This window comes from Manis pentadactyla, chromosome 19 (assembly GCF_030020395.1).
Source record: "Manis pentadactyla isolate mManPen7 chromosome 19, mManPen7.hap1, whole genome shotgun sequence".
NCBI classification, from domain to species: domain Eukaryota; kingdom Metazoa; phylum Chordata; class Mammalia; order Pholidota; family Manidae; genus Manis; species Manis pentadactyla.
This window is the reverse complement of record NC_080037.1, coordinates 7,623,040-7,636,022: the sequence shown is the minus strand read 5'-3', so window position 1 is coordinate 7,636,022 and position 12,983 is coordinate 7,623,040. Positions and strand designations below refer to the sequence as shown.

Below are 12,983 nucleotides of genomic sequence, written 5' to 3'. Positions count from 1 at the left end.
GGTTGCACTTAGGGACTGACCCATGTGAAATTTTCCATCTTTTTCCTTTTCTATTTATTGTACAGCTGGTTGAGGTGGGGGTGGGAGTGCATAGAAGAGCTGCTGGAGAAATAAAACTGTATTTAGCCATAAACCAACTAACTGAAAATTCTACAAAACTTTTGAAACAATGTTATGTCACTTATAGTCATTCAGCCAAACTGTGAGGAGTGAGTAACTAAAATCTATAGTTTAAAGAAAGAGATTTTTTTTGGAGGGGGTAAACAGGACTACTGGCTTCTCCAATGCACCCAATCCAGGGAATTTAGGGAAATTTACGGACATCATTTTGAAGACATTAAGGCAGCTACAGAAGAAGTCATGTAGTCCCCTCTGTTTAGAACACAGACTCTCTTAACAACCATCCGTCATTTGCTAATAATTGTTATCTATAAATGGGCATACTGGTCTTAAGGGTGGTATAAGAGAAAGAATTATGTAGGAAAGAAGCCAAAGTGGTATACAGCTTTAAGGTCTTATTAAAGGACTGATAAAGAGACCAAATGGATTGCAAGTGAAGACAAAAATGAATTTACTAAACCGGAAAACAAAAATAAATGAGAAAACAAAAACTCCAAGGGATGAAAATCATTTCTTGAGTTAATCTACTAAATGTTTTACAACAAATAAGCCGCAAAATACTGTCTGTGTCTTTTGAGGGACATCTGCAGTCCTTTGGTGGAGAATTTCTTGCAGGGCAGGATCTGGATTTGAAGTACCCTCCAGAGATACCAACAGAACTCCACTGACTTCTAAGAATGTTAAGGGAATGATCTAAAACACGGAAAGTGTCTACAGTCTTATTTAGAATATTAAAAATTAGAAGCAATTTTGAAGGTCTAACTTTAGAAGAATGATACATTGACAATGTGAACGTCCATGGAATGTTCTTCAGCAATTTCAATATAAGTATGAAGAATAAGCCACAACAAAGAATACTAAAGAAAAAAGAAAAGGAAAATTAGTAAGTAAGTATGCTTGTGATTATTTGAAAAATAGGAATACCAAAAAGACAATTATATTGGGATGATGGAATTCTATTTGCTTCTCACACCCTTTCTGGCCAGTTCTACCAAAAATCTTTTTTAAATTATTAAAAAGAATGTAAAAAAAAAAGTAAGAATGCCATAGCTGGAAGGCCACTAGTGACTAGTCACATACTAAGTGCCCTCAAGGTAAGATCTAATGTGGCATATGAGACTAGTTGTTGTAAGAAAGGTCACTGTCCTAAACAATTGTCTCTGCAAACAGCAACCCATGCAAAACTACCCATTCTTTTCTTTTTAATGGCAGATTCCAAAAGATATCCATCAAAGAATCATTGCCAGTAATAGCATTCTTAATCATGACCAGCCTAGAGACATCTTATTCCCAAAGTCTTTTTTTAGGCTTGAACTGATATAAAATAGCCTACTTCTCTGGGCATGCTTTTTTTTGTGTGTGTGTGTTTTGTTGTTTTTTTGTGTGTGTGTTTTGCTATGTAGGACAGACAATATTGTTAACTTACCTTTTAAAACCACAAACTCATGTATTATTACTGCTTTTTAAAGTATGAAGGAGTCCTCAACCTGGAAAGGTGTTTTTTTTTTAATTTTTAGATTGCTTATTTGAAACTCAGGAAGTATTCTTTTCCCAGAAATATTATAGTTATAAGGGAACTGGATCTGCACACTCAGGTCGTGTTTCTCCAGTCTCTCCCACGGTTTCCTGGTCTGGAAGACTAATGGCTACTTTGGATGCTTCTTATGCTTTCCAGGAGCCTCCCACATTCCATCATGGAATTTTCATAAGGGGTAGTTTTAACCTGGGAGATGATTTACTAATAACTTAATTTTTTATCACCTAAAATCTACTGAGTATTCATGTTTACAACACAGATAACACTAATTAACTTACATTCTAAATGAGAAGTGCTTTTTAGAAATCAGAAAATTAAAAACAAAGGGGCGTAATAAACCACAATGAAATACAGGACGGGGGCTAATGTGTTCTGAAAAGGGACTGAATTCCCAGATAAATCCTTGTACTATTCCTTAACAGCTCTGAGAAATAGAAACCAATGTCTAATGCCTCTTCGAGAATTCCCATGGGAAGGGAACCATTTCTTTCTGCTACCAGTGTTTTCCAGTCATTCCAGTGACCTGGTAAAGGCCACCCCAGGGACCACTACTCTCCAGAGTTGAGTACCACAAGGATGTTGCCCTCTGGGCAACAGTCTCCTCAAGTACACCAAGGCCAATAAAAGATGTCAGGGAAAAGAAAATAAAAAAACACAAAAAAGGGGTGTAAGAGAACACTAAAAAATGTCCTAACAGTCTGTGGGCCTCAAACATCAAAAGCAAGATGTTATTTTAAAATACATCATAACTCAAGTTTAAGATGGATGAATTTCAATGTAATCCTTTTTGTATAAAGCCAAAGGGTGTCTAATACTACTGGGATAAAGTTCTGAAAAACCATTACAAAACAAATATGCGAAACATGGTAACAATTAAATTCTTTGGATTTATCTTCTAAGCCCCCACGTTTAATACAGAATTAACTTTCCCAACCTGTGCACGGCAGTATTATTTAACACTTTATATTTAAAAGCTGTACTTAAGGAACCGCTTCAGTTTGTGTGACTTTTCAGCCATCGGGAAAGCTTCAGGAAGAAGTGGGAATTAAAAGACAGCTTCAAGCAGTAGCGTGTTGTAACTGGAACAAATACTGGCTTAGACCTTATGTCTCTGATTATATTCCTCTATTTTTCTACAAAGCATCTTTCTTTTAAGCATCTGATGGTTTCACCAGCCTTTCCATTTTCAAACAAGTAACCTTTACTTCCCATCATGTCCCAGCTAAAATAAGTGCTAAGACTTCCTAAAGGTGGATGTCAATTGAGTCCTTTATATATAAGGCAAACATTTGTTTTCATTTCTGTTGGAGCAAGGTTCTAGGCTCCAAACTGAACTCTCATTAGAGTGCTTAGGATATTCAATGATATATTCCAAAGCTCTCTTCTGGTCCATTCAGAACAATCCCAAGGTAATAGAAGTGGCGGAAGAACTGGAATATATATTAGTCATATTTGATTCTCTCTGTCAGGGGTTCCTCCTTGTAATGGGAAATGATTTGAATTAGGATGGAAGAGTTGATAAGAAGGAAGAACAAACTGGCTAACCAGATGAACAGAAAGGTGTTCTTTCCTTGAAACTCAAGAACGTAGGCAGGAGCCAGCCATAAGGCCTGCCCTACAAACCACAACATCAGGAGAGCTACGGCTCTCTTCCAGGGCATTCTCACTAGTGGCATCACAAGGGGTAGGAGGCAGAGGTACCAGAGAAAGTACTGGGAGGTGCAGACTTTGTTAAAAGTCACAAAAATGAACGTATGAAGAAAACAACAAAAGACAAGGTCTCTGTGATAGGCGAAAGACACTGCTAAAAGCAAGATGAACTGTGGCAGGAATGCAGCCATTCCCAGAGAAAAACTCCCCTGGCCCTCTGCGGTCAAATACAGCATGTAGAAGTATGGAGAAAAGTTGTGACGGATATCCCGCCTAGTCAGGTGATAAAGGTAGGTGTGCTCCAAAAATTCCCAACCGTATTTACAGTAAAATCCGTAGCTCAGGGAGAAAAATGTGAGTCCCGCAACTGCAGCAAAGAGCAGCACAGCCCGACTACACAGCCTCCTCAGGAATTCGTAGAAACGAGCCTGGAAAGAGGAGCGGGATTGACGGGTGCCTTCGTCACTGTCGCGTTCTGGAAGCAGGTGGAGAGCTATAGGGAGCATATAGGTCACCGGGTATATCTTCATGTGCACTGCGAAACCATAGAAGACCGCGGCACACGCGACAAGTCTTTTTTCCAGTAGGTACAGGGCCGTAAGCACCAGGGCGGCGACGATCGAGTCCGCATTGCCCCGGCTGGACACCGCCATAGGTAGGGGGTTAAGAAGCCAGAAGACACAGTAACCGCAAGCCTGGCGGCTACCCAGCCCCTTTAGACGCAGCAGGCGGTACAGGAGGAAAGCGGTGAGGAGGTCACAGCTGATGAAGAGAAACTTTCCAAAAAGTTCGTTGAGATAGATGTTGGGGGTGAGGAGCCAAGCCAGCAGCGGAGTGTATCGGTACGTGGCCCTCAGATAAGGGGAGCGCCCTTCCGAGACGAAACGCGCGGCGTCAGTGAAGACGTGGTAGTCGATGTCTGTATACCTTACGAGCAGGGTCCGGTCCTGGACGACCCCATAGAACACCAGGGCGACGCGGGCAAGGAGGGCCACCCCGAATACCCCGGCGGGAGCCACCCGCAGGTTCAGTAACATTCTCTCCAGTGCTTGGTCAGGCTCATGCCCTGACAGCCGCTCAGCCGCTCGGCCCCGGCTCCAAACTGCCTCCGAACCTCTAACCTTAGCTGGCGCTCCTCGCCTCTGGCTGCCCGCGCATCTCCCACCAGTTGGCCTGCCAACCAAAGCAACCGCGGGACGGCCACTTCCGGCACGAAGCCCCGCCCGTGGGCTGCTTCCGGTCGCGGGTCTGGCGCCGGGTTCTCAGTGGCCCCGGCATTGCTTCCTCGGGATTGGCTGTCTCACTTCCGCTCATTCCTCCGAGGGGGCGGAACTTCCGGTCCCAGAGAGCAGACGGCCCGAGTGGGTGGCATGTTTAGGGAGCGGAGTGGCTTTTCTTTGTGCGTGACCGCATCTTCCCCGCCCCAACTCCAGTCGACGGAGACGGGCCCCATGAAACAGAGAGAGCCTGGGCCGGAGACCCGGTAATGAAGGATGTAGGAGCAAAGGAAGAATAACCTGCGGTCGTTCCTCACTCTACTCCGCCAGCGCGCGGGTAATGCCGTGGGGTTGGTGCCACGGCGCCGGCATGAGTTGGAGGAGGCCCAGCGTGTGCATGACCCGTGCACTATTTGGGACGTACTTATATCTTGAAATTCTTCATTGTATATTTGAGTTCGAATTTAACTGGGCAGCCAGCATTTTATCCGGCAGCCCTGGATGGAGCGTGGGAAGGGAGGCCAGGGATTCTCCTCTGGCCCCCCAGTGCCGCTGTATTTGCTGTTCTACCGTCTCGGCTGCCTTACCCTCCCCAGTCAATATTTAACCCTTCAGGCTTCGCCTCAAGTTTTAACTCCTAAAAACATGTCCTGGCTCTCAGCCAATTTCTCCATCACGCAGTATGATGTAGATGCCGCTCCTCTCCGCTGAGGGTAGACGGACTGAGGCAGAGAGGCTCCAAGCTCTAGAAAATCATTCACCCAGAAGACCCTACCTGCTACTTAAAAGTCCTGCCCTGTGCCTGGCGTCCCGGTGCTCCAAACTACCTTCTAGAGTGACCAATCATTTGTTAGAGCATTGTCACAGTGCTTTAGGATACTTATGTTTGTTTGTGTCTCTTCCATTGTTTTCCATCAGGATACTTTGAGAAAAGAGGTGATCTTGTTTTCTGTACCTGGGCGTATAACACGTTACCAGAGGTACAGTAGGCATTCAATGTAAGTTGAATTGATTTTGGGTGTCCCTCTCACCAGAATGCCTCTAGAGTGAGCATCCTTGGACCATCCCCCAGTCCTTGTCTTTTTCAAATATCCTTCACCTGTCTCAAGTTTTGTCCCCTTTAATCCTTTCATGAGTTTCTCTTCATGGGCTCCAACCCATTAGCCTTTACTTTCTGTGAGCTCCTAGAGTCTGCATTACAGAATTTCTTAATTTATCTCATTGCATAATAAGTTTTCATTACTTCTATGCATGCTAAGTTCATGTTTCTATGAGAGATACTGTACATGTATACTTGTTTTATAGCAAAGGAGCAACAGGTTTTAACTTTTTTCCCACATTGATTTTGGGTGTTCCTCTGCTGATTAATGACAAGCGATCAGTATTGGTACATCAGTATGTGTTCCTGCTAAACTCTGCAGAATTGCCAGTTTCCCTGATGCTAAATCCTTTTTCTCTTTGTCACAGTCTTCCTTGCCCTCTGGCCTTCCATTAGTGTGGGCCCGTGGGAGGCACCTGCAGATCTTTGGTGGCACTGGCTGAGTTCCTCTTCCAAGAGCATGGCTCCCAGAGGAGCCGCAGCCCTCTCTCTCCCTTGGCTATACCTTTCACTGGTTTCCAGTAATTGTCCCTTCAGGTTTAAGACTGACAAATGCTTCCTCCTGTTGTGAGTCCCTGGATGCTTCACCATTCCTTTTTGGTTTATTAACTGTGCCTGTACCTTTGTAAATAGTCCCTTCATTGTATAATGTCCAGTTAGCCTTTTGAGTGTACTTTCTGTTTTCTGGCTAATTCGATCACTTCTTTTCTAGATCTTGCTTATTTTTCTAGATCTTGATCTCTGTTTCCTGCTTTGTCATTTCTTTTGCATCTGTTCCTGATTGTTTTCATACTCATCATCCTGCGCCCTAGGCCAGACTGTCGGGAGCCGGTCCTAACCGCCGGCCTGATGAAACAGTCCGGGCAGTTGGATGGAAGGGACTGCACAGCGGCCTTCCCAGAGGAGCAACCCCGATATCCCTCCTGCTCAAAATGTCCCTCCTAATAAATATGCTTATTTCAGTTTCAATTCAAGCTGCCCCTTCAGGGAAGAGGCCATATCCAATTCTCCCTGAAAATTTTAGGTACTGACCCTAAAGGAAATTGGAAAAAACCACTACTGTCCTTGTAACTACCCCCGATGATGGGAAGTGAGACCCCATGAGAATTGGACCCAAACTTATAGGAAAAAAGATATGAAGAATTTACCTGGCTCGAGGTTCCTTCCCCCGCCCCAACATGGCCTCCAAATGGCATATTCAATGATTAATGGCGACAGGTGGGTAAAGAGAACAAATGATATTCTGTGGCTAACCCGCCAAAGAACAGCCTGGCAAACTATAAAACAAATGAGAAAAGGGCATTACCTAACTCCAGATCAGAAAAATCTCCATTGTAAGTCTTACTGAAAATGAGTCCGAGGCACAGTCCATAAAATTTGTCCCTGCCTGCTGAAAGGTCATCGTGTCCTTTTAGAGAGAGCCTCTTTCTTTCCTACCGGAGATGAGGAATGGGAGTATAGCTAGGAAAGAATGAGGGCCCTACATAAAAATAATAGAATAGTGAACTTTAGATAGTCATCTGTAAAGAAACCAAGAGTCTGGCGCCTACCTAAACTTTGTAAGATTTTCTGACCGCAATAACTAAAAAGAAAGCTTACTTAGAAACGAGTTAAGTGCTAAGACCTGCCAAATGACTTAATCTCATTCTCCAAACTCATGTAACTGTGCTATGTGTCAATGAAATGATTAATATCTGTACTTTACTTTATGTAATTGAAGAGTATATAATCAAGCTGCTACTTTTCATCAAAGGCCAGGCTCAGCTTTTGCTAGTGTCTGTGTCCTCACTCATTCCATCAGTCACCCACGCCGTTCATCCTTCAGGGACTCCTGGACTCGCTGGAGCTGGACTCCGGCATCAGACTTTCAACAACTCAATAATATGTACTGAATGCCTACACTAGACTAAGATCTGCAGCAAGGACCTCTCACCCAGGCTTTCGGAGGTCTCTTAGGTGGTCTAGTGTCTCCTGTCTCTGCATTCTACTGCCAGGTTGACTTTCATAAACAGCACTTTAATAATTATGTTCTTTCCTTCCTCAGACATCTTCAATGGCACCCAACTTACAATGGAGATTTTTCTGATCTGGAGTTTAGCTTGACTTTCAATCCCTCCACTGCCCTATATTTTCACTCTATTCACCTGGAAAGCCCTCTATTCGAGCTTATTAGCCATCCCTTAAATATGCCTTGTGCGTTCTCCCTCTGATATGTTTGCTGGTGCTGTACCACCCGCAAAGAATCCTATTTCTATTAACTTATTTAAATACTGTTTGTCCTTCAATGCTGGACTTAAACCTCAACTCCTCTGTAAACTCTTTCTGCACCTTAACCAGTGCAGCAGTCTCTGCATCCCCAAAACAGTGGTGTGTATTATTGTCTGTTCTGGGTTTTTTTTTAACAGTTAATTATGTCATGCATTATGAAATATGTTATCTAAATCTTTTAAGGTTACTTATAAATAAATATACCAGCTCTGTGGCATACTAGCTGTGTGAACTTGAGGCATGTTTCTTCCCTCCCTCTTTTCCTCCTTTCCTTCTGCTACGTTTATTATGCACCATACAGGCAGGTGCTGTGCCAAGGGCCGCGTTGCGCTGATGACCAAGCCCTGACGTGAATCCCATTCACATGGCACTTACAGTCTAGGGAGCGAGACAGACGCTAGCCAAATAAATTCACAAGTATTGTAAGATTGCAGCTGTGGTAAGTCTATGAAAGAGGAATATGTGGTGCAACCTGCTTTTCACGGGGGTTTGGTCTAAGGTGAGTATAGTAGGAGGTCGGGTGTTGGCAAGCAGTAGGAGTTGCTTGGAAGAATAGCAGGTGCAAAGCCCAGTAAGACTGCAGATCCCTTTATGGCATGTGTCATGTCTTCTATTTCTTTGCTACTTGGATGATACCTTCCACATAATAGGAACTCAGTATTTGCTGATTTTTCTTGACCCTTATGTCAGACGTGTTCTAACCAGACGTCTTGGATTCATACCGTCCCTTGCCTGGTGCTTGACCCTGTGAAGTTTTTTCCACATAGATCTCACTCCTTAGAACATGTAGTCACTGGTGTATCTGGCCCTTAGTATCTGCTCCTTGTTACTGCCCTTCGTCCTATGTGTTGTATGCCTTTAGTATATGCTGCTGGTTACTTTATCTTGTTTTCCTTGCAAGTTTCCAAGTTTCTTCCAAGTCTAAGGGACTATATATTTTGTGTATGTTATATATCTCATGTCTTATGACTTATCCCTAACCTGGTGTTTCCTAAATGTAGATAAGTATTTATGGATGGTGATAAGAGACCTAATTTTCTTCCTCCTCCTCCCTCTGTCCTTTCATTTCTGGGGAACAGAAGGCAATGACTGTGGGATCTGAGAGAATTCAAGGCTGGATATTGACAACCAGCCCTTTTTCAGGCTAGCGATGATAGGAGTAGAAGAGAAATCCGCTTCTTTGAGTTGGGGCAAAAAATGACCAACAATTGCTTGAGTAGGCTTATAGAGCCTTGGGGATATGTAAGAAATGTGTATACATGGTAGCAGGGAAAGGAAATTGGGTGCATGATCACTGGCCGAAAGGGGCAATGCCCGGATCCAAAGCAACTTGACTTGCTTGGATTAATCTGAGCCAATTTTCAGATTTCTGGGTCTCACCTTTTAAAAAAATCTTTAAAAACTGAGTTTGAAAGGTATAAAAACTGAGGCTGAAGGATGCTAAAGTTAATAGGGGAGGTATGGGAAAGGAGTAGAGGGAATGAATGATAGCAATGAAGGGGAAAATGTTGGCCGTGTGGCCCTAAGTTCCTCCAGCTCAGCCTAACTCAGCCCTCCTTTTCCATAGGTAGTCCTGTGAGTTCAGGCCTTAATAATAGGATTTTTCAGTTTCTAAAAGAAGCTAGAGTAAGAACAGAGATTCATCCATTTTATTTAGTAATTTGTTCTGAACAGACAAAAATAAAATAAACCAAAAATGTCACTTTTTTCCCTAGGTAAATTGGACCTGGTTTAGTCTTTAATGCAATGAATGAGAAAGCCATCCCTAGATAGTTCTGCGTCAGTAGACTGGCCATTCCTGAGCGTGGAGGCCCATGCTAAGTCCACAGCCCAGAGAGTGTGTCCTTGTACAGATAATCTAGGTGAGCTGGCAGAGTAGAGGACCAGCGTAGCAGCCTTGGGGAAGGGAGTGTCCCTGCCATGTGGCATTAGTATAGCTTCACTGGCTTCTTTTCTCTGCTCAGGCCTCATAAGGAAATCCCTGGGTGGTCTTACCAGCTGACAGTGGTCAGGGGGATAAGGAGGTGACACAGCAGGGATCTGAGAAGCCTCTCGTGTACCTGCACCATCCCCGAGGGCAGCCGGTAGCCCCACTCGTTTTTATACAGAAACATCAGAGCCAAAGCATCATGCCTTCCCCCTGCCCAAAGGCCAGGACTGGGACTCTTCTGGCATAGAAGGTGTTCTCTTTGGGCTGCTTGCAGCTGAATAGAAGGCTGGGCCTCTGCCTTGGGACTTTGTGGGGCCTGACCCCCCCTTAGTCCCGTGTTTGGAGTCGAGGGTTGAAGTCGCCCTCTAGTACCTCCCTGGCTCCAAGGTGTTCAGCTTCTCGGTTTTAATAACAGCCACGCCCTCCCGGGGCTGGGGGCTGCAGCCGCCCCCACCCCTGTGGAAGAAGGGGAGATTCAGTGCACTTCAAGAGAAGGAAACAGGAGAGTGCTTTTATTTTAAAACCAAAAAAGTGCTATCGTGACAGGACAGTGCTGGGGATGGGAGCACACATTCTAGGTCCCCAAGGCTGGAGTGTCTCCCCTCCTCCTGGGCCTTCAGAAGCACAAGGTTTATCAAATACCTCTTTGTTTCTGAAGAGGCAGCTTCCTCCCTTCCCCCTTCCATCAACAAACCTGAAAACCTTCATCAGGTATCTCACTTCCTTATTGAAACCAGGATCAGTGGTTGTTCAAGTCTGGAAACCTGGGGAGCCCTACCCCAAAACCAGAGCAAGATATCTGCCCCCACACTAAGATCTCAGAATACTTCTTTTCTGTACATTCAATATAGTTGGTCTTATATACATCTACATAAATCTCTCTACATATATATTATCTCTTTTACTTTCTCCTTAGATAAACCCTTCACAGTATCATATCCTAATTCCCAGAGCCTCCACCTACCTCTTGTCTGCCAGCCCAAGACTCAAGGGTTTCATTGATTTCACTAGGCCCCTCGGCGCCACCCTTTCTCATCTGCACCCCCTGAGTGTCGTCAGCCCTCCTCGGCAGCCCCTTCACATCGGCACCTGGTATCCTCCTGACATACCAAGTTGGTGGCTGGTGCGCCCAGGGGACCCGTTTCTCACCAGACTAAAGCTAGTCCAAGAGCCTGAAAAAGGATTTCCACTCAGGAGACCAGGGCTGTAATCTAGAGCCATTTAGGGTTGAACGTGGGGGAGCTTACGGCAGAGTAAGGCAGGTTGTATTAAAAGGACAGGATGATTTAAAGTGCAACTTAAAGCAAAGTCCGGCATCGTGGAGGAGAATCAAGGGTGAGTGAGAAAATGTTCTCATTCTGTTATCCCGGAGTCAGCAGAATCCAGGGGCTTAGCAGGGGAAATGGGAAGAGAGTGGCTCCCTCGGGAGAGAGGCAGCTGTGTGCAGAAGAACTGGATGGAGGGCAGCTTGCTAACGGGTAAGTAGACTCGCACAGTGCAGGACCTCGTGCCTTTACACATTGAAAGAAGCCCGGTGAGTCTACCACGGAATAAAGTCAAGAGTCCAGAGGCTGGCTCTTTGCCTTCTACTCTCTGTTTCACATTTTCAAGTTTTTCTGGTTCTTGTTTTCTTGACAGCTAGGGAGTAGTGGTGGGGTTTACAGTAAGTAGAGAATGAAGGGTCTTCATTTTCAAGATTCAGTTCACGGAGAGAGCAATACAAGAGGACCTTGTGCAGTTGCAGTGAGTGGACAGCATTTTCTGTGGTTCTCTGAACGGCTCTGCACACAGGTGGCTGGGTCCACCTTAAAGAAACTGCCGCTTGATTCATACAGAAACTCTGGGGAGGGAGGTTTGGAGGGGTTGCTTGGTACCTCAATGAGACGAGGCATCACTCTTGGGATTTGGGACTTTAGAAGAGTTCTGGTACCCGTAGGCCCTTCCTAACCCCGGCACAGTCCCCACCAGGGAACAAGGAATGGCCTGGATCTGATCCTGTCGTTTGCCTTTTCACTTGCCCGCAGCTGGCCTCGTGGCAGAGGAGGGTAAGGATGAGGCTGAAACTCATTTTATACCGAGTCTCAGGGATGGCTAAGGGAGGCACGGTTATTTGATCAGGAGATATAATTTCCACCCAGTGTTGTCTAATGACGTTGCCGGCACTTTTCAGAAGGGCACTGGGAGGGGTAACAGGGACAATGGGGTCTGTGAGCCACAGAGTTCGGTCTCTGCCCAAACATTAACCAAATACCCCTAAATCCCAGAGGCTCCATACAGCAGTCTAGAAATTTGAGAAGTGACTCATCCAACTGGATGGGGTGGGTCGAGTTGTCCTGGGAAATCTGTGCCCTTTGAGTCTAGTTTTAGTTGAGCACCAGTGTTGAGAGGGAGGCCCTTATATTTTCCCTTTCTTTCTCTAAAATAGTGGAGTTAAGAGTGGGCTGGGCTGGGTAGGAAAGAAGAGAAGCCAGATATGGTGTAATCTAAAACACCATTTCCAGACCTTTCCATGGGGTGTGGGTGCTGGTTTTCCAGGGAAACATACTGGTGAAGGTCACCCATTCAGAGGACACAGGGAGACAAATCCTCTTAGGGCTGCCTGCAGGATGGGTTCAAGTGTTTGGACAACAGCCCTGCATCAGTCACCCCACCTGAGGAGTTCAGAATCCAGGATGGGTGCAGGCGTGGCTGGGACTGCAGGTTTTACATTTCCTGGGCCAACCCCAATTCTCTGGGAGCAGAGGCAACTGTGAGAGAACTGTGTATCTTAAAAGAGGTCCATTTGAGAAACTAGAAAGAGGAAATCAGTGACGACCTCGGTAGTCAGATGTTACCGACAGAAAATAACCACACCATGAAAACCCTGACTTCTTTGAACAGGAGTTGGTAGAGAACCCAGGGTAAATTAATTCCAGATTCCCATGTTTCTGAGGGCACAGACCCCAAAGGGACTATCAGAGACAGCATCGCCTTAGGGAAAAAGCTAGGTGGGAAGTCAGAGAGGGAGGGGGCTGCAGCCTCAAGTCACCAAACTTCCTGGTGGGCGCGGGACGGGGGCTGGGGGGGAGTCTGTGCATCCAACCGTGTGGTCCTTCTAGCGTGAGTCTCCAAGCATGGCTGAGGCGTTCTAAGCCACTTCAGCCTAATCTTCTCTCTCCTTTC

At 45.3% G+C, this 12,983-nt stretch overlaps 1 protein-coding gene across 1 annotated transcript; it reads right to left on the bottom strand.

The window, feature by feature from the left end:
* Positions 1 to 554: 554 nt before the first annotated feature.
* Positions 555 to 4,544, bottom strand: PIGM (phosphatidylinositol glycan anchor biosynthesis class M). Its single transcript, XM_036922708.2, is given in 2 exon segments — positions 555 to 4,343; positions 4,346 to 4,544. Coding segments are annotated over 2 exon segments (1,269 nt in total). The 5' UTR covers positions 4,371 to 4,544; the 3' UTR covers positions 555 to 3,099.
* Positions 4,545 to 12,983: the final 8,439 nt, after the last annotated feature.